Source organism: Bufo bufo, chromosome 2, assembly GCF_905171765.1.
Source record: "Bufo bufo chromosome 2, aBufBuf1.1, whole genome shotgun sequence".
Lineage (NCBI taxonomy): Eukaryota > Metazoa > Chordata > Amphibia > Anura > Bufonidae > Bufo > Bufo bufo.
The window spans coordinates 297,313,282-297,334,793 of NC_053390.1; the positions used below are offsets into that span (position 1 = coordinate 297,313,282).

The 21,512-nt window shown below is 47.2% G+C and overlaps 1 protein-coding gene across 1 annotated transcript in view; it reads right to left on the reverse strand.

Annotated features, from left to right (window-relative positions):
- The window catches only part of LOC120988967 (ubiquitin carboxyl-terminal hydrolase CYLD-like), a 67,298-nt gene that overhangs the window by 39,298 nt on the left and 6,488 nt on the right, over window positions 1-21,512 (reverse strand). The window contains exons 2-7 of the mRNA XM_040416786.1: window positions 14,999-15,499; window positions 13,569-13,860; window positions 9,722-9,784; window positions 7,251-7,519; window positions 5,054-5,222; window positions 4,837-4,978 (exon numbers count right to left, since the gene is read on the reverse strand). Of these exons, the coding sequence (XP_040272720.1) occupies window positions 4,837-4,978; window positions 5,054-5,222; window positions 7,251-7,519; window positions 9,722-9,784; window positions 13,569-13,860; window positions 14,999-15,451 (1,388 nt within the window). The 5' untranslated portion in view covers window positions 15,452-15,499. The remainder of the gene's footprint in view (window positions 1-4,836; window positions 4,979-5,053; window positions 5,223-7,250; window positions 7,520-9,721; window positions 9,785-13,568; window positions 13,861-14,998; window positions 15,500-21,512) is intronic.

Sequence of the window (21,512 nt, forward strand, 5' to 3'; positions counted from 1 at the left end):
GGACCGGACGCGGATCGAGGACCGGTGGCCCTGCGGGAGGACCTAAAGCGAGAGAAACCAGGACGGCCATGAGTGGCGCTCTTGGTCCTAGGCTGGGGAAGATGGGTGCTCTTCCCCCCCGTGGCTTCAGAAATGATCTCGTCCAGGCGGGTCCCGAATAAACGGGAGCCCGAGAAGGGAAGACCAGCAAGTGACCGTTTGGAAGCGGCATCCGCCGTCCAAACCTTTGGCCAAAGTTCTCTCCTAGCTGAAATAGCCAGAGCAGAGGAACGGGCCATGAGGGCACCAGCATCAAGGGAGGCCTCACAAATAAATTTCCCTGCCTGAACAATGAGCTGGGCTAAGGAACGGAGGTCCTGAATGGAGACGTCCGAATCCAGTTTCTGATCCAGCTGGGAAGCCCATTCCGAGACCGCTTTTCCGACCCAGGCGGAAGCAAAGACCGGCCTGAGGGCTGAACCGGAGGCGGCAAAAATGGCCCTTGTAAGGGATTCCATGCGCCTGTCCTCGGCGGACTGAAGAGAGGAGCCGTCCGCCACAGGAATGGCCTTGCTTTTGGACAAGCAGGCTACAGGAGGGTCAACCTTAGGTGGAGACGCCCAAGTGGAGATGCAGTCCGCCGGGAAGGGATAACAGATATCCAGCTTCTTAAGGGGGGGGGGGGGGGTAAAACGGGCATCAGGGCGAGACCAAACCTTAGAGACTACCGACGAGAAGTCGGCATGGAGAGGGAATACTGTGGACGCCTGCTTGGGGCGGATAAAAGACACACCGGCCTTGTCAGAGCTGGGAGGGTCATCATGAATTTTAAAGGTGTCACGAATGTTGGTAATGAGATGGCCCACAGCAGACGCCAGCTGGGACGGTAAAGCCGAGTCCATATCCCAATCCACTAATTCTCCCTCTGAGGGCATGTCTTGAGAGGAGGAGGCTCCCGACTGAGAACGTACCCTTGGAGGTGACAGGGATGCATCCGAGGATGACACGCACTCCGCCCTGGACTGCTTCTGGGGGTGCCGGGCCCTGGAGGCGTCGCTGGGAGTGAGGGACCCAGACAGGCTGTGCATTATAAGGCGGCCCACGACATTAGTGAGGCTTTCCACGGCTTGGGACAAGGATCTTGCCCATTCAGAACAGGGGGCGGCACAGCAAGTGGCGGGCCCTGTATTGGGACCTGGCATGCAGAACAATGCGGGTCCGATTGCCCCCGTGGAAAGGGTGCACCACAGGCGGTGCAGGCGTGATACCATGTGCGGACGTTCGTGATGCCGCCGGCAGTGAAGTGTGCCGGCTGCCAGGTGCTGTTACGCGGTTTGTAGCCTGGAGTCTCTTCCCCCCCCTGTTCTGAGTGGCTGAAGAGTACTTTGCCAGAAATATCAGGGTCCGCTCTGTGGTGATTGGGGCCCAAGTAACATCCCCAGCATTGAAGGGTCTTGGAAGGGAACGGAGAGCACAGAGCAGAAGGGGAAGGGGGGGAAGAGGGGCGCCTGGACAGCCACTCTCACCATCCTGAAGTCTTCACCCTCTGTCCATTCCAGCAGGATCGCCCCTTCAGCTACTGGCACCGCAGTGGTAGGAAGCTGGAGAGGGGCTTGACGTGCGGGCGACCCTTACGCTGGCGGGATGCAGGGGAGCTGGGCTGCCCTGGTCCACCTTGTCTTCTGTGGGGGAGGCAGCAGTGCGGATGACCGGCACTGGCGCAGCTCGACCCCGGGAGAAACAGAGAGGTTCAGGCGTCTCTGTTGTCCCTGTGAAAAAAAATAAAAAAAATAATCTAAAATTAAAAATGAAGAAGGAGAAAAAACAGCTCTGCAAAGCAGGGAGTGTTTTGCCTCCTTGGACACTAAGCAAAAAACTGGTAGTCTCTTTCTCCAGGCTGAGGGTATAGCTGCTGGAGGAGGGGCTTAACAGTTTTCACTTAGTGTCACGCCTCCTAGGGAGTTGAGCTATACCCAAAGTTTCCTGTGTCCCCCAAAGAAATTGGGCGAGAAAATAATAATGATCGGGTCTCCATTCCGATCGTCTCCTAGCAACAGTGTGAATATCGCACCGCATCCGCACTTGCTTGTAGATGCTTGCGATTTTCACGCAGCCCCATTCACTTCTATGGGGCCTGCGTTGCGTGGAAAACGCACAATATAGAACATGCTGCAATTTTCACGCAACGCACAAGTAATGCGTGAAAATCACCGCTCGTGTGCACAGCCCCATAGAAATAAATGGGTCAGGATTCAGTGCGGGTGCAATGCGTTCACATCACGCATTGCACCCGCGCGGAATACTCGCCCGTGTGAAAGGGGCCTTAGTAACCGAATTGTAGTTCCTGTACTTTTTTTTTATTGTTTATTTTTATTATGGGGAGGGGGTGGTTTAAATGTTTATATTTTTTACATTTTTCTTTAGTTTATAAAGACATTTTACTTTTTTTTCACAAATCTTAAGGCCCTTTAGGGGATTTTAACAAGCGACTGTTAGAACACTTGTCCCATACACTGCAATGAATTACCACTGCAGCCTACAGGAGTTGCGCTATGTTCCTATGGAGCCCTGCCACCTGCTGTGATAGCCTCGGATCCTTCAGAGAGACCGAAGCTATCACAAGGAACAAACGGCTTACCCCATTGGCGGGAGTCATTCAGGCCCTGGGAGCACAGCGCTCCTGATGAAAGCAGCCTGAGGTTACAATTGACCACAGCACCTGAGGGGTTAAATGTCTGCAATTAGCGTTATGCCACTTGAACACATTAGCATTGGGTGTCTGATGCTCTTTGGAGCAGGCCCCATCTTTAAAGATCTGATTTCTGCCAAGCTCGGGAAGGGGTCAAACCGTTAAGTTTAATAGCGGATATGTTGTCCTGTTGACAGCCTGTTTATATTTAGTATCTCAGTCTACTGTGTGTACAGCAGTGTACTGGCTTGGCTGCCATTGCTTCGCAGTGGGTGGGAATATTCCTAGCACAGGTAGGAGTCCCAGCAGCAGTGTTCCCTCTAAGCTTCCGCTGTTGCTGAGCGGAGCAGTAGGTAGCTGGGCGATGCATCCTGAAAGGTGGGAAATCCCTTACTTAGGGTCCATTCACACATCCGTGTGTATTTTGTGGATCCACGGATCCGCAAAACACAAACACCGGTAATGTGCGTTCCGCATTTTGCGGACCGCACATCACCGGCACTTAATAGAAAATGCCTATTCTTGTCCGCAACTTGTCCGCGAAACTATCCGGCGACATTTAAATGAAATGCTATGGCAGGAGACCCAGGAGGACCCCACTGCTGACACAGAGACATAAAAAAGCAAGACTACATTTTGCAAAAATGAACTTGAGTAAGCCAAAATCCTTCTGGACAGATGAGACTAAGATAGAGCTTTTCGGTAAAGCACATCATTCTACAGTTTACCGAAAACGGAATGAGGCCTACAAAGAAAAGAACACCGTACCTACAGTGAAATATGGTGGAGGTTCATTGATGTTTTGCTGGCACTGGGTGTCTTGAATGTGTGCAAGGCATCATGAAATCTGAGGATTACCAACGGATTTTGGGTCGCACTGTAGAGCCCACTGTCAGAAAGCTGGGTTTACGTCCGAGATCTTGGGTCTTCCAGCAGGACAATGACCCCAAACATATGTCAAAAAGCACCCAGAAATGGATGGCAAGAAAAGCGCTGGAGAGTTCTGAAGAGGCCAGCAATGAGTCCAGATCTAAATCCCATTGAACACCTGTGGAGAGATCTTAAAACTGCTGTTGGGAAAAGGCGCCCTTCCAATAAGCGAGACCTGGAGCAGTTTGCTAAGGAAGAGTGGTCCAAAATTCTGGGTGAGAGGTGTCGGAAGCTTATTGATGGGTATAGGAAGCGACTGATTTCAGTTATTTTTTCCAAAGGGTGTGCAACCAAATATTAAGTTAAGGGTGCCAATAATTTTGTCCAGCCCATTTTTGGAGTTTTGTGTGACATCATGTCCAGTTTGCTTTTTTTTCCTCCCTTTTTTGGTTTTGTTCCAATACACACAAAGGGAATAAACATGTGTATAGCAAAACCTGTGTTACTGCAATACTTTTCTGTGAGAAATACTTCATTTTCTTGGAAATTTTCCGGGGTGCCAACATTTACGACCATGACTGTACAAACAGGGACAGACACACACACAGTGACACACAGACACAAGGGCACACATATGCTCCCTGTCTGGCCCCTCCACAATATTTCAGCTAGACCTCCTCTTTGTAACCACAGGAACACAGTCCTTTGCTCCTCCCCTGCAAGTCTGGTCACCGTGGCAATGACGTCAGGAAGGTCCTTTAGCCCACTAGGAAACAGCATCTACCCTGTGGGTAGAATCACTTGTGCCTGTTCCGAGTTCTGGGGCCAACCATCCCGGCAGTGCACATAATGAAAATTGTCTGCATTGCTGGGGTAAGTCACCCTACAATTCAGAACATGCATTTTGTTGAAGTCCAGGTCGCGGGCTGCGGCGCTGAGCAGGCCTACAGAGGCCCTGTGCGGTCGCGCAGCTTAAAGGGAACACTGCGCAGCAGGTAAGGGTGGGGTCCCAATGAATAGAGTACTGTATTCTGCTTTGTATAGCCTGGGTTAGTCTGGGGATAGCCCTCTGTATTGGACCTATGGGGAAGCACGCATAGGCCTAGTCAAGAAGGATTGAGTAAAAGGTGGTGTCTGGTGTAGTGTGCAGAGACAATGGATATTACAATAAACCTCATGAACATTTGTACGGTCACAGACTGTACTGATAATAAATTACAGTAAGATATCTTCATGAGATTACATGATGTAATGAATACAAGAAAAATGTATAGATTTATAGAAGTATTATACTTTACCAAAAAAGTGTTGCATCTAGATAGCAGGAGTTGCAGTGTCCTTGTATTCCTTTCTTCCACCCTATCAGACAATCAATTGCTTCACTGTCCGTGGCTGGTGGAGTGTTTTCTTCAACACATTTACTGGTGTAGTCACGGAATGCTAGGACAAAATACATGGAATAAAACTACTAGCCAGACTCTACATTATGTGTCTACCATCACCTGGTATGCTTACCAATAGAGTTACACCTTAGAATCTGATTGGTTGGTCTGTGCAAGGAATAGAAGCGGGAGTCTGGACGACAGTTGCGTAGTTTCACAAACAAAGCCTTATTGGATCCACACTGAAAATAGCGCACTCCTTTAAATGTCCCATCCGTGTAGGCAGACGGACGTTCCTCCTCCTTGGGGGTCAAACAATGAGAATTTGGCGTTAAGTTGCACATAATATTTCTGAAGTTCCTGGAAACATTACTGCACATACATGCAGTTTGTCATGGGTCAATTCATCTTGACCTTGATCATCTTCACTCAGTAGAGGTCACCATGCTAATATAATGGTTTGCGAGCCAGAGGGACACAGAGAGTGGAGCAGCCACTTTGTTTTAGTGATCAGTGGGGGTCTTTCCTCCTGCACCCACACCGACTCCTCTGCAGGAAGAGGCCAAGTCAATTTATTACTCTAGTGATTGCTTTCAATTATATCTGAGGGCACTAAAGACAGGCAAAAATCCAACCAGCTCTAGGAAAAAACATAGTGGGATAGATTACCAGTCCATACATAAGACTGTTCATATAGATTTTTTTCAGATGGAGCATATGCATTAAATCCCCATACACCAAAAAGGGGCCAAAAGAATGCACCACTATTTTTCCTGGGTAAACCTGGTTGACTATACTTTTCTATGCAGAGGCATCTAGTAGAAAAAGTACAGTATACTGTGTGGTATAGGATTTTCATTTTTATAAAACATGTAAACCTATGGCTCAGTTGGCATTAAAGGGGTTGTCTCATCACAGACAATGGGGGCATATCGCTAGGATATGCCCCCATTGTCTTATAGGTGCGGGTCCCACCGCTGGGACCTGCACTTATATTGAGAACGGAGCCCTGAAAGTGTTCGAGGGTGCACAGCCGCCCTCCATTCATTTTTTATGGGGACCCCAAAAATAGCCGAGCTCGTAAATGGTAGCAGTGGCCAGTCATGCACGGTGCACTCCTATTCACTTCTATGGGAGCGCACTTGGTGGGATCTTCCAGCCACCACCTTGCGGGTTTCATTCCCGATATCCTAGCGATATGCCCCCATTGTCTGTGATGAGACAACCCCTTTAAATCCATTGATTCATCAGGATAGAACACCTTAGCTCATTACTGCATTCCTCTGTAAAATGAATGAACCTTACAATTTTTACAATTACCTGCAGTCCAGCAGATTGCAGGTGATGTTTAAAGTGGTTGTCTGGTGAGTTTACATTTTTTTTATATGGGGGAGAATGGGTTAAAAAAGGATTACTCACCTCACCTATTCCCTTCTGCTGACATTCCAACACTTGCAGAGTTCGCACTGGTTTTAATTTCCTGGTCCTGGCTCACTGGGCAGAAAATGGCTTGAGATGCCTGCTCAGCCACTCGCTGGGTGAGGCGGGTCCACAGTGCAGCCAGTGATTGAGCAGGCATCTCCAGGCACTTCCTGGGTGGACTAGCAGGAATCCAGTAAGCATGTGAATGGAGGCGGCTGGGGATTGGTGGGTTGGGCAAGGCTTCTTTTGTTAACCCATTGTGCCCCACTGGCCATAGCAAAAGTCCAACATTTCACATGTACATTGTGTTCATTAGACATAAGGCAACAGACTTAATGGCATATCAAGTCAACTGCATTTTGATGATCTATATGTCACACACATATTAAGGTAAAATTACTTACTGACGATTTGATTCACCTTAGTTATTTCTGATATAAAATTTTCACATCTGTGTGACTTCCACAAAGTTTTTTTCACATTTGCCCATAATAACTTAAAGGGGTTGTCTCATCATGGATATGCCCCCATTGTCCTATAGGTGCAAGTCCAACCGCTGGAACCCGCACCTATATTGAGAACAGAGCTCCGCAAGTGAAGGAGGGCGCACTGCGCATGCGCCCTCCATTCATTTTCTATGGGGCCGGTGAAAAACGCTGGTTCAGCTATTTCCGTCGGCCCCATAGAAATAATTGGGAGCGGGGGCCGCGCATGCGCGGTAAGCTCCGATTCACTTCTATGGGGAGCCGGCTTGGTGGTGTACGGACCAGAGTCCTCCAGCCAAGTATGCCCCCATTGTCCATGATGAGACAACCTCTTTAACAATAATATTCAAACTATGCAACACGTCTACTCTCTGAACAAACGCAAATTCGTGCAGATGAAAAAACACATGATAAACCCTTTACCATTTCAAGCCCTGCAATAGGTCCTGGACAGTCTGGGATATGCCCGATCCAGCGGATAACACCATATATTGGAGGATCATTTACTTCAACCATGGAATTGGGTTCAAGACCTTTACTTAGAGCCTCGTCTTCAGCAGATGGACTAGAGGGACTACAATTCCTGGGAGGACGGTAGAGGCTAGATGGTGGCTGATCTTCTGAAGGCTGATTCAAGTTTTGTGCCTCCTCTTCTTCAATAGGGTTGGTTAAGGGTTGTGGGTCATCCTCAGCTGAAAATATATATTTAGTTTAGTAATTAAGTTAGTTTTATGATGTATAAAACAACTGTGTATGCCTTATTATATTCATGGTGTGTTTTCTTATGTCTAGTTTGAAGGGATGTAAATGGGCTCATAAAAAGCTCTGCCTCCAATGCCACCAGATGTTAGGTAGCTATCCTTTAAGTCAATGTTCAACCTATTAAGCAGGCCTTGAGACATGTATAATAATTAAGCCAGCATCTCATCTTCAGACAGCTGTTTCGGGGTGACTGGCCCTCAGTGCAGAGCAGAGAGTACTTGCTTAAATAGGTGAGAGGCCTAGGTCAGGATTTGGGGAATGGAATATCTCCTTATGGGGATATATGGCGCTAATCGTGGTTTGTTTAAAGCGCACCAGGCCACCCCCTATGAAACCAAGCACATAGCCTGGTAGGGGTGATCCTGCAGTTACTCAGTGTACAGTGGTCCCTCAAGTTACAATATTAATTGGTTCCAGGATGAACATTGTATGTTGAAACCATTGTAACTTGAGTAATCGGTTTCAAAGTCCCAAAATGTCATCCAAGATAAGAGAAAATTAATATTCAAGAAAAATAAGCAGATAACTAAGACAGATAAAACAAGTCCTTAAATATAACAGTCAGGAATAGCTGCTAACTAGAGAAGTGGCCTAGATTGGTTGGATCTGAGTCTGAGGCCTTGTATGTCGAGTCTGGTTTCATCTTATAATGGGTCAGGAAAGACCGTTGTACAGTATGTACACTATGTATCCTGAGGCCATTGTATCTTGTGGGACCACATGTAATACCTTTCTCCTCACTGTCAGGCTTAGGAACTCAGCTAGTTCTGACACGTCCCCACTTCCTGTGAGCTGTCTTCTGTGTCTCTTACTAGGGACGGATCTTACCTGACAAAAGGCAGTGGACCGCAACTTAGGTGTAAGTGAAACCCCTAGTGGACATGACTTTACAGCTTTTTTTAAAAAAAAAAATTTTTTTTTACGGTGGATGCAGCCTTAGGGCTCGTTCACACGACCGTATGCCCTCCGAGACATACGGTCCGTGAGCGGGCCATATGTCCCGAAGCGGCATACATCGTGCGCACGGCATTATAGGTTACTATGATGCTGTGTGCATCGCTCATATCATATGAGTGCGAGACAATAGTCCCATGGGCGGCCCAATGCGCACAGCATCATAGTAACCCATGATGCTGTGCACTCCCGTGAGCATGATGTATGCCGCTCTGGGACATATGGCCCGCTCACGGACCGTATGTCTCGGAGGGCAAACGGTCGTGTGCATGTGCCCTTAAATTAAGTGATTTAGAAATTTGATAAACCAGTCTCTATTAAATGAAATTGTGTGCAAGTAAAGTGACTTTTTAAAAAGGGGTTGGCCGGTAGCATAAATCTTATAAATAAAGGACAAAATGGGTAAAAAAAAAAAAAAGCTGCAACCTTTACACTGAACAATTCAGCAGGTGATCGTCAGGAAGGAAGCAGTCACCTGGTCGTCAGTTAAGGAGACCTCTGTATTTACATGCAGCGATCTCCTCCACAGTGTGAGGAGGAGTGATGATAATGCCATCGCTCGTCCTCATACAGAATCATTGTTTGCCGGTAGCAGAGCGTGATTAGACTGCAGGATCTGATACTGGCAAATGATGATTTTGGTGACCGCACAAACGATCATATTACCCAATGAATGAGCGTTTGGCTTGTTCATTGGTTAATCGGCGGCACCTATACACTGGAAGATAATCACTAACAAGCGTTCCTACGAATGCTTGTTAGCTATTATCTGACCAATTCTTGGCCCATGTAAAGGGACCTTTACTCACCTCATTGATCCCCAGCTGCTGTTTTTCCTGGGTCCCCATTGATTTCCACTTTCTAGTCCCAGTATGACACGCAGGAAATGCCTGATCAAGTCAATCACTGGCTAAGAAGGGTCACCACTGTGGCCAGTGATGGGCTGAGAAGGCATGTCCAGGCATTCCCTGCTCTTTGAGCCAGGAACCGGACACCAGCAAGCGCGTGGCGCAGGAGACTGGTGATGTCTATAATACTTCTTTATTTTTAACCCACCAGGCAGCCCCTTTAATGCTTGTGATATTCTGTAAACCATCATGACTTCAACAGAAACATAAAAAATTACAGATGTTCTTCTATGGTCACTCATGTTTGGGGTATCTCACATTACTACGTACCTTGTAAAGCGTGTTCTTCTGGAGCACAATGCTTCACATTCTTTTCCTCTGACTTGGGGACATCTGCAGAAACAAGGTCAAACATCAGCAAGGTGGAGTTGTCAGATGTATCTCGAGGCTGCCATCTTATTATGGATGGTACATGTCCTCATTTGCAATGTACACACAGAGAGACAAATGGAAGGGCATCCTGCTCTGTGGACTCTGCACGTGCCGGATGATGCAGAATACTTGTACCTTGCTGTGTTTGCATAGATTTCCCTATTTTTGTCCTGCCATTTATCTGCTCTTGGAAATATTGAAAACACAAAGGTGCATAATGAAGGTATTTTACAATTCTAATTCCAATCGAGACTTGGAGCTGTAGACTCCAATCATCACATAATTCATACCATGTGAATAAATCCCTGATTACCAGAGTTACGTAAGCACTTCTAGGATGATGGCTCCATTAAAATGTAATTCTGGTGAAAGTGGAACTTAAGTTCACTGTACAGAATGAGATGTGGAATTTTTAGGGTGAATAACACTAGAGAAGCCTAGAAATAAAATAATTTAAGAATGGAGATAATAATGTCCCACCAAAACAGACGCTATGACGCACATTACCCAACAGCCTGGACAAGGACGGCTTTCTATTTTGTACAGTATTCCTTTGTAATGTCCTTTACAGGAGTTGTCTAGGATTAGAAAAACATGTCAGCTTTCCTCCAAAAGATTGTGCCTGGTATTACAGCTCAGCCCCAGTCACTTCAATGATGCAAATACTAAACACAACCCTTGAACAAGCCAGACGCCGTTTCTATAAGAAAGCAGCCATTTTTTTTCTAACCCTGGATAAATCCTCTAACCCATTCCTGATGCAGCGATTTTACATTTTCGTTTTCCGCTCTCTGCCTTCCCGGACCTATAACTTTTTTTTATTTTTCCGTTCACGTAGCCGTATGTGGCCTTATTTTTTGCGGGACAAGTTGTATTTTCTAATGCCATCATTTAATATGGCATACAATGTAGTGGGATGGAATTGGAAAAAATTCTGCCACAGTTTAATGGGTTTTGTTTTTACGGTGTTCATTATGTTGGAAAACTGACTCATGCTCTTCATTCTGCAGGTCAGTACGAGGGATGAGCGAATCGACTTAAGATGTTTCATCCGAAGTCGATTCGCTCATCCCTAGTCAGTACAATTACGGCAATACCACACTTGTATAGTTTTTCCTGCGCTTTAATACAGAAATAATAAAAAAACTTTTTAAATCACTTATAAAAATTTTCTCCCCAATTGGATCCCAACTTGCAATCAACATAAATAGAATAATGTAATTTGCTCCATTATTCTATACAGAAATCACTGTTACAGTTCAGTGCTGCCACCTGCTGACCTGAACTGTAACATACAAGTAATAAACCTGGAAACCTAGTACAGGCTCAGGCTCATTACTGTAAAGGAATGTGTTCCCCGATCTCTGCCGAAAGGAGAGCAAATGCTTCCAGGTTTTCTGCTGTTTCATTAAATCCTTTAGATGTTGTGATCAAGTGAGATCACTGCATCTAAAGGGCGAAAAAACAGCATCTTACCAGCATCCTCTGCGGCCAATGAGGATGCCGGTAATTGATTTAAATACGCTGGGTCTTGCTGAAGAGACATAGGGCATTTAAGCCGCAATTCTTATTTTGGCCAAGAAATTAGCAATTCTGACCTTTAAATGGATGTAGAAAAATCCACGAATGTTCAGAATTAAAAACAAAAAAATTGGATTTTGTAGGCTTAAATATGAGCTTCAAAATGATAACAAAAAATAAATAAATATTTTTTATTTTTTTTTAAATATATATGAAATATAAAAGTTTAAATCACCCCCATCATTATACAGTTATTATAAATTAAAATCACCCCCATCATTATACGGAAAAGTATAATAAAAAAAATATGGTCAGAGGATAGATCATCAGTTTAAACTGTAGAACCCCTTTAAATGTAATGGACTGGAGGGTTGGAAGGAGGATGGTGTGCCTGAGTATGATTGCTGGAGAATATGGGGCAGGCAATAATGGGGAAATAACTCACTACTTTGAGGGATGGGGGTGGTCAGTCTGAATGTGATTACTGGGGGAAAGGGCAGGTTACCATGGGGAACAAGCTGTCTGACTACTTAGCCTGAGATCACTGGGGGATAGGGGATGATGGGGAACAAGCTTTCTGACTACTTTGGGGTATGGGAGGATGTAGGTCTGAATGTGATTGTTGGGGAAAATGGAGAACAATATTTGTGGCTACTTTAAGAGATAGGGCTTGGTTAGGAGCCTGAAAGTCATTGCTGGGGTAGATGGGGGAGTGATGGAAAACAAGCTTTGTGACTACTCTTGGAGTGGGGTGAGCATGGTCAGCCTGACTGTGATTGCTTTGGGGGCTAGGAGGGGTAAGGGCGGGGACAATAGGGAACCAGCTTTGTGACTATCTTGGGGTGGGGAGGTGATTATTTTTGTTGGGGGGTGGTCAAGTTTTGGATATGATTGGCGAGGGTAGGTTTGAATGCTATTATTAGGGATCAGTGAATTTCATATTTTGAAGTTCATGTGTGGGTTCGTGTTGTGGTATTTACTGAATTGCGTTATGAATTCCGTTACCATGGACCATAATGCAATTCCATGATGGAATGCCTTTAGAGTCATTCCGTTATTTATTCCGTCATAATAGAAGTCTATTGGCTGCATAACGGATCCGTCCGGTTTACGTTATGCTGGAGTCCTCTCCTGCATAACGTAAACCGGACGGATCCGTTATGCAGGCCATAGACTTCTATTATGAAGGAATGAATAATAGAATGACTCTAAAGGCATTCCGTTATGCATTCCGTCATGGAATTGCGTTATGGTCTGTGGTAACGGAATCCATAATGCAATTCAGTAAATGCCACCACACGAACCTTCACACGAACATCAAAATATGAAATTCTCTCATCCCTAGTTATTATTGTGGTCGTGGTTGAGATCTGAATGTGATTACAGTGGGGGAGTTAGCTTGGCCCTGGATGTGTACAGCAGCACTGGGTATATTATACTGGGGGAGATACTCACCACAGTGGACATATAGATGCTAGTCACAGCAAGACCTCAGCACACGTCTTATCAGCGGCTTTTGTGGGTGCACGTCCCCTTTCAGACCCCTTCCACCCGAGGTGTCGGTAAATAACTTGTATCAGTAGTTTGGAGACAGCACACCAAGGACAGCATATAGCTTCAATTCAATATTTATTTTACCAGTGGTACAATCTCATAGTAACATTTATTGCTTATTATGACGTTTCGGGCCCAATTTGGTGCCCTTTATCAAGCTGAGAAGGCCGGTCATAAGACAAGGCATGCCGTGGAAGTCTTATGACTGGCCTTCTCAGCTTGATAAAGGGCACCAAATTGGGCCCGAAATGTCGTAATAAGCAATAAATGTTACTATAAGATTGTACCACTGGTAAAATAAATATTGAATTGAAGCTATCTGCTGTCCTTGGTGTGCTGTCTCCAAACTACTGATACAAGTGGACGTATAGATGATTATACTGGAAGAAGAGGGCACTGGATGGGACCTATAAAAGGCATACAGTAGCAACATCCTTGTACATGGGGGATATTATAGTTATATTCTTGTATATAGGTGCCACAATTATGCATAGGAGTGTTATAATAACTCGCTTAGACCCATCTCCAACGCCGGTATTTTAATCTGGTGACCAAAAATTTTATTTGCAACAACATTTTTCAGTTTAGGAGCAAATGTCTCCTAGGAATTTAACCTGGAGCACTGCAATAGTGTAGAAAAGATTAATATAACAACTGGCTTAATGGTTACCATTTTCTTGATCCTTCTCGCTAGTCCTCTGTGGACTTCCCTGCCTCATTCCACGTGGCATGAATACCAATGGTTTGGAGCGTGGCTCTTGACAGTTTCTGCCTCTCAAAACTGATTCTTCATGTCCTCCAAGAGTCTTCTCCTCTACTCTTCCTGATTTTCTTACAGGATATTCATCCCAATCCCTCTCCAACCTGCTTCCTGATACGAAAACCCCACAATTCTCGTCACAATGGAAGAATCTCTGACCACGAAATGATCCGTCTGTGAAGCCTTTCCCCATGGCATGCCCCTGAAATGCAAGACCAGTTCTGTTACAGTTAAAAAGAGTTGCATAATTTGTGAGAGAATTTACAGATGTTTCCAACATACATGTTTTCCAAAGTGTCTATACAATTGGGTGTGGTTTAGCAGAAAGGGGTGTGGTTTAAAGTGAAAATATGCACCAACATTTCAGTGCAAATATTTGGCATAGACTAAGGGTACTTTCACACTTGCGGCAGAGGATTCTGGCAGGCAGTTCGTCGCCTGAACTGCCTGCCGGATCCGGCAATCCGGACACGAACAGATCGGATTTGTCAGACGGATCCGGTTCAGTCTGACAAATGCATTGAAATACCAGATCCGTCTCTCCAGTGTCATCCGGAAAAACTGATCCAGTATTTATTTTTTTTCCACAGATTTAAAGGTCTGCGCATGCGCGGACCGGAAGAACAGATCCGTCAATGCGGCAATTTTAATGCCGGATCCGGCACTAATACATTTCAATGGAAATTAATGCCAGGATTTTTGGTCGGAGAGAAAACTGCAGCATGCTGCGGTATTTTCTCCGGCCAAAAAACGTAAGAGGGACTGAACTGATGCATCCTGAACGGAATGCTCTCCATTCAGAATGAATTAGGATAAAACTGATCAGTTCTTTTCCGGTATTGAGCCCCTGTGATGGAACTCAACACCAGAAAAGAAAACAGTGTGAAAGTACCCTAGTTAGATCCAAAGGGGAGGATGCGTCTAATTTATGATGGTATGGACTAAGTTAGAAGGCCCTCCATGTGCTTCTAGGTCAATGGGGCCCCACCACAAATGATAAGACATGTCCAATTCTTTGCCACATCTTGCAGATCACAGACTCGTTGAAGTCAATGGGTCCTCACTGTGATGTGGTGTGCACACAGTCTGTGTCCCTGTTTTGCAGATCCACGATTTGTGGTCTGCAAAACGGACAAGGTCATGTGAATAGAACCTTAGACAGAATTAATTGGCAACAAGCAGACTACACTCGCTCACAAAGCGGTCCATCAGGTTCTGCTGAAGTGTCCTCCGTTCACATGTGGAAACATAGCACATACTATATGAGGGAGTGGATGGAGCCTCTGATGCAGATGTGAACAGTGCCTAACCTGTTGTTTTGTTACTGACTGATAGCTCACCATAAGCTGAACTCCATAAAAGATCTCTTGTTCCTGATTGACAGACCCCATGTAACGAAGCACGCCCCTCTCTTTGCGTTCACTGGAGGACTTAACTTGGACACGGACATGATCCCCAGTTTTTAGGTGCATTACGTCCCGCAGTCTTTTATAGTCCATATAAAAGGCATATCGCTCTTCTGTATCAGTGACTGCCAGTAATATTCTCCATACCAAAGGTTCAATCTCCTTTACAGACTCTGGGTCCACCCCAACCACCTTCTCAGTTTCATGTACTCGGAGCCATAGGATGGGTGAATGGAGAAGAGTACTGTCTGTCCTGGAGAGGTGTGAGGAGGGGGCCGCAGTCAATGTTAGTAGACTCCCTCTCTCCACTTTGTCGTATTTGCCATCTGGATTTTGGAGAACTGATGAGAAGTCACAAACAGCAATATATAAATTTGGAGACGACATTTCACTCCAGTTTCTTCAGTAGGTGAATCAAGAAGAAAAACATGGAACCTGGAAGAGAAGATTATCTGATTAATACGCTTCACTGCCAGCTCCAAACCGGTTACATCTGAGCGTGAAAATTTATGGGGAGTCGGGAGGGATAGATGCCCTCATCTGAAAGCTCATTCAGGACCTATTTGTGCAAGGTCTCCACCACCATCACCACCACTGACTAAGCCCAGACACATTCCAGCGAATTCAAAGCGAATTCAAAGCGAGAAACTCGCTGCGTGTGTCAGTGAGCGGTCAAGTGTGCACTCCGTGCTGGGGATGTGAACCCACTGACTTGAATGTGTCTGTGATCAGCAAAATACGGCAAAAGATAGGACATGTCTTATCTCCTGCAGTGTGGAGGGACGGACCCGAAAGCCCATGGAAGCGCTTCGTACTGTTTCTGCGGGCTTCCGATCAGTGCCTCCGCACAGCAAATGATAGGACATGTCCTATCTTTGGCCGTATCTTGTGGATCGCAGACCCATTCAAGTCACTGGGTTCACATCCGCAGCACGGAGTGGACATGGCCGGTGCCCGTATACTGGGGACCTGCCTTTAGCGATCCACAATATGATGATTTATAATGCTGTGTGACCCTGAGAGTCCTGGAATCTATTGTATTATACTGACAGCATTATGTCAGTGTAAATCAGTAGATTTCAGAACCCTAAGACCACCTGTAAACAAATGCAGCTGAATTTCCGTGCGGATTTATGTTAGTTTCTGCAGAATATCTGCATAAAAAAACGCAATGTCTAACAGCGGTTTTTGGTGCAGATTTGATGCCATTTCAACACAGATCTCACCCTCCTTTGGAAACGGGTGATATCCGCAGCTAAAACCACAAACATAATTAAAAGGGGTTGTCCGGGTTCAGAGCTGAACCCGGGCATACCCATAATTCCACCCAGGCAGCACCCCTGATGTTAGCATCGGAGCATCTCATGCTAGATCGCGCAGGGCAAGGGCTCTTTTGTTTACAATAACACACTGCCGGGCGGAGGCTTCGCCCGGCAGTGTGTTCGGTACTGTCACCGGCTCTGATGGACGTGCTTTAGCGTTGCCCTAGCCGTTTTACAGGCTAGGGCAGCGCTAAAGCCCGCCCATCAGTGCCGGTGACATCACCGGGCTTCCTGGCAGCCCCATGGAGAGCCCGATAAGTCACCGGAACTCCGGAAAATGCCTTTGCCCTGCACGATTTAGCGTGGTACTGTAATACTTTTTTTTGCACGGGAATCTGCATGGAAAAACCACACATATTTCGCAATGTGTGCAAGTGGCATATAAATCAGTATTAGGCCTCATGCACACGAACGTATTTTCTTTCCGTGCCCATTCCATTTTTTTGTGGACCGTATGCGGAACCATCATTTCAATGGTTCCACGAAAAAAAAAACTGAAGTTACTCTGTGTGCATTCTGTTTCCATATGTCCGTACCTCCGTTCCGGAAAAAAAAATAGAACATGTCCTATTATTGTCCGCATTACGGACAAGGATAGGACTTTCTATTAGGGGTTAGCTGTTCCATTCCGCAAAATATGGAATGCACATGGACATCATCCGTATTTTTTGTGGACCGCAAAAACAAGATTTTTGTGAACTCAACTGTAAAATCTCTGTCTCGCTTAGTTCATTGGGGGACACAGAACCGTGGGTATAGCTGCTTGCTGCCACTAGGAGGCGACACTAGGCTAAAAAGTGTTAGCTCCTCCTTTGCCGGCTATACCCCCTCCAGCCTGGAGAGAGCATATCAGTGTGTGCTCAAGCAGTAGGAGAAAAAAATTAAAATAAAACATATAAAAGCAATCAGAACACAAGTAATGCCAGAGGGCCGAACCAAACTGAGGACCCCACTGGCAAAACGCCAGCACCTTCGGTTATAATGAAACACAATGGGTGGGAGCTGTGTCCCCCAATGAACTAAGCGAGAAAGAGATTTTACAGGTGAGATCACGAAAATCTCGTTTTCTCGCTCGTATCATTGGGGGACACAGAACCGTGGGACGTTCCAAAGCAGTCCACGGGGTGGGAAGAACACATCCCCATGGAAACTGCCTCGCGGAAGCTCAAGACACCGCTGCCTACAAGACCTTGAGGCCCAGCGCAGTGTCCGCTGATGCAAAAGTATGCACCTGGTAAATCTTGGTGAACATGTGCAAGGATGACCACGTCGCTGCCATGCATAGCTGTGAAGCTGAAGCTTAATGGAAGCGAGCCCAAGACGCGCCCACCGCCGTGGTCGAGTGAGCCGTGATACCAAGGGGCGGCACCTTGCCCCGGGAGTGGTATGCCTCGGTAATTGCCAACCGGATCCACCTGGCAATTGTCACCTTGGAAGCCGCCAAACCCTTGTGAGGACCTTCCGGAATAATGAACAGAGAGTCCGTACGGCGGAAAGTTCTCGAGACAGACAAATCCTGAGAGCTCTAACCAAGTCCAGTTGATGGAGAGCCCGCTCTCTAGAATGCGAAGGAGAGGGGAAGAATGACAGAAGAACGATGTGTCTTCGTTGACATGGAAGGCCGAGACTACCTTCGACTGAAAAGAGGGTATAGGTCGGAGTACTGCCTTATCTTGGTGCAGAATAAGAAAGGGTTCCTTACAGGAAAGCGCTGCCAATTCTGAAAACGCGCCTGATGGAAGTGATAGCCACCAAGAATGTGACCTTCCAGGAGAGAATACGGAGGGGAACTGTGTCTAAAGGCTCAAATGGAGCTGATTGGAGAGAACCCAGAACCAGGTTCAAGTTCCAAAAGGCAAAAGAGGACGATAAAGAGGAACGGTATGGGCCACCACTTGCAGGAAGGTCTTAACCGGAGCCTGCATGCTGGAAAAAAAATTTACAGCGCTGACACCTGTCCCTTCAAGGAACTAAGGGCAAGGCCCAAATCCAGACCTGACTGCAGAAATGAAAGAATGACGGGAAGAGAGAAGCGTAGCGGGGGGAGGCTATGTTCTTCACAAACGCAAAAAGGACTACAAAGTTCTGTAATAAATCCTGGAAGACACCCGTTTCCTGGCTTTAATCATGGTGCGGATGACCCTCTCCGAGAAACCTTACTGCTTCAAAATGTTTCAACAGCCACGCCGTCAAACGTAGCGACTCTAAACGCTGGTGAAAGACAGGACCCTGAGAGAGAAGATCTGGTCTGAGCAAAAGGAGCCACGGTGTGTCTCCTAGGAGACAAACGATGTCTGTGTACCACGCGTGACAAAGCCAATCGGAGCGATGAGGATCGTTTGAATGCCCTCCATCTTGATTTTGCGTAAGACTCGGGGCAGGAGAGGTGGAAACACGTACACCAGGGAACACCTGTCCCATAGTGTCACCAGCGCGTCTACCGCGCATGCCCTGGGATCTCTTGTTCGAGAGAAGAAGACGGGGAGCTTGTGGTTGAGTCTGGATGCCATCAGGTCCACCTCTGGCTGGCCCCACCGGAGACATATCGCTTCGAACACCTCCGGATGCAGAGACTACTCCCTCGGGTCCACAGTCGTCCGACTGAGGAAATCCGATGTTCAGTTCTCCACTCCCGTAATGTAGACCGCCGAAAGAGCTGGTACATGGGTCTCCGCCCATCGTAGGATCTTGGCTGACTCCGTCATCACTGCCTGACTTGATGGATTATATAAGCCACTGCGGTGGCGTTGTCTGACTGCACCCGTATCAGCTGGTCCTTCAGGAGAGGGGCCCAATGTAGAAGAGACAGATGAACTGCCCGGAGTTACAGTATGTTGCTGGTCAGTTTGGACTCCGACTGAGCCCATACACCTTGGACCGTCCGGGGCGGGAAGACTCTGCCCCAACCTTGGAGACTGCGTCGGTGGCGATGACCCTCCATGAGATCGGGAGAAAGGATTTCCCCAACTCCAACGTTGGGGACGAAAGCCACCACCTGAGTTCCGAACGCACCCCTAGGGGCAGTACAATGTGACGGTCCAGGGAATCTGGCGACTTGTCCCACAACGACAAGATTGTGCAAACGAAACCGCCTCGAAAGAAGCGACCATTGCACCCAATAGCTTCATGCAAAACCGAATTGAATGGTACTTGCACCAAAGAAGGCAGATTGACCGACGAAGAGCCAACCGCTTGTCCAAAGGGAGGCGCACCAACGCCTCGACCGTATCGAGGATCAGGCCTAGAAAAGTGATACGTCTGGCAGAGAAGACTTCTGGAAATTCACCAACCACCCAAACCGTGCCAGGGTATCCAAAGTGATACACAGGCTGTGCTCGTTATGGCCGAAGGTCGCCGCTTTGACCAGAATGTCGCCTAGATAGGGAATCAGGTTGATGCTCCTGGTACGAAGAAGTGCCAGGAGAGGAGCGAGAATTTTTGTAAAGACTCGCGGTGCCGTTGCCAGGCCAAAAGGGATGGGCGACAAACTGATAGTGATGGAGTACAAACTACAAATTGGCGTGGTATTAAAAAGCAGGAAGTGCTCAACCCCATATGCAGTGGTGCATCTATACCGGGGGGGCAGATCCTGCACTTGTGGCCCGTTGCTAATGGCAATCCCCAGCAAAAATGCATACAATGGAGGATGCCTGCAGCGGACCACAAGTACCACAATGGACATCCTACACAGGATAGCAATTGTGTGGATGTGATAAGCAGTCAAAATAACATAACAAAAACAAAGACAGGTGCACTCTGCGGTCTTACTAACCCTCGTACTGGTGTAAAATTGAGAATTCCCTTACGTCCTACCAGCAGCACAGATGGGGTTAACTGCCCCTGTGGACTGGTAGGACCGGCGGAATTTTTAAATGAGCCCAAGAACCAATAAACGATCTTCAGCTCCTTGAAAGGGAGGAGATCACCCCCCAGCCCACCGTGTTTTTTTCTGTCCTTTGGACAGGTGGACTGGCGTATCGCTCCCTCTCAGGGAGCTGAAGAGTGCTTGAGGGGCTCTCTTTTTTCCTATAGGAAAATTGCCCCTTTATTGTAATGCCTTTATTTTAGGCGGTATCGCTGATACACTTATCTTATTGGGGGTACCGTCGGGGGAGGGACGGTTCCCCTCTCTTCTTCCGCCTTGATTCGGCGTCTCTGCGGTGTCCGGTACCTCTCCTCGCCGCAGGTGTGTGGCGCCGTGGGCGCCGCCATCTTCCGGAAGTGACGCGCACCCTGTGCGCTACGTCACTTCCGGTTTTTCGTCTGATGCGGTGGGGTTTAGTAAATCTCACCGCTCGTTTTGGCTCCTTATAAACGTCTCTAAGGTTCAGGTAGCCTGGGGAGACACATAGGGTTGATTTGAGCCTGATATAGGCTCTATTTCCTTCTCTGGGCTGTTCCGATTGAGGCCCTGCCCAGGGGGCGGGGCTTCCTCCTTTTAAGCGCCCAGAGCCTGTCATTCAGTGCTCTGGTTGCACCGTTACACTTATGGAACGGCAGCCCTGCGGGGCTAGATTCCCTGTGCTCCCTGTCCGGTCAAACCCGGAATTCCCTCAGATGGTGGTTTCAGCTGCCAGCAGGGAAGTCTATGACCCAACCAGCTTGGGTCATATTGACTACAGACGCGTCCCTTGTAGGCTGGGGCGCTCACCTGGACGGATCCCCAGTACAGGGATCTTGGTCTCCTCTGGAGCGGCGTCTTTCTTCCAATCTTCGCGAGATGCGAGCTATCCGGCTAACCCTCCTTCACTTCGCCCCTCAGATCCAGGGCAAAGCAGTGAAAGTCCAGTCAGACAATATGACTGCGGTTCTCTATATAAACAAGCAGGGAGGCACAAGATCATTGCCCCCAGAGATCGGGGTAATTCTTCGGTGGGCAGAGGCGAACCTTTCCCATCTATCTGCCACTCATATTCGAGGTTCCCTCAATATGATAGCGGACCGCTTAAGTTGGGGATTACCGACCATGGAGTGGTCTCTGCATCCGGAGATTTTCAGGCAGTTAGTTCACAGATGGGGTATGCCAGTGGTGGATCTCATGGCAACCAGGTTCAACGCCAAGGTGCTGAGGTTCTGTTCCCTGTACAGGGAGGACAACCCCCTGGCGATAGATGCTCTGTCGATAC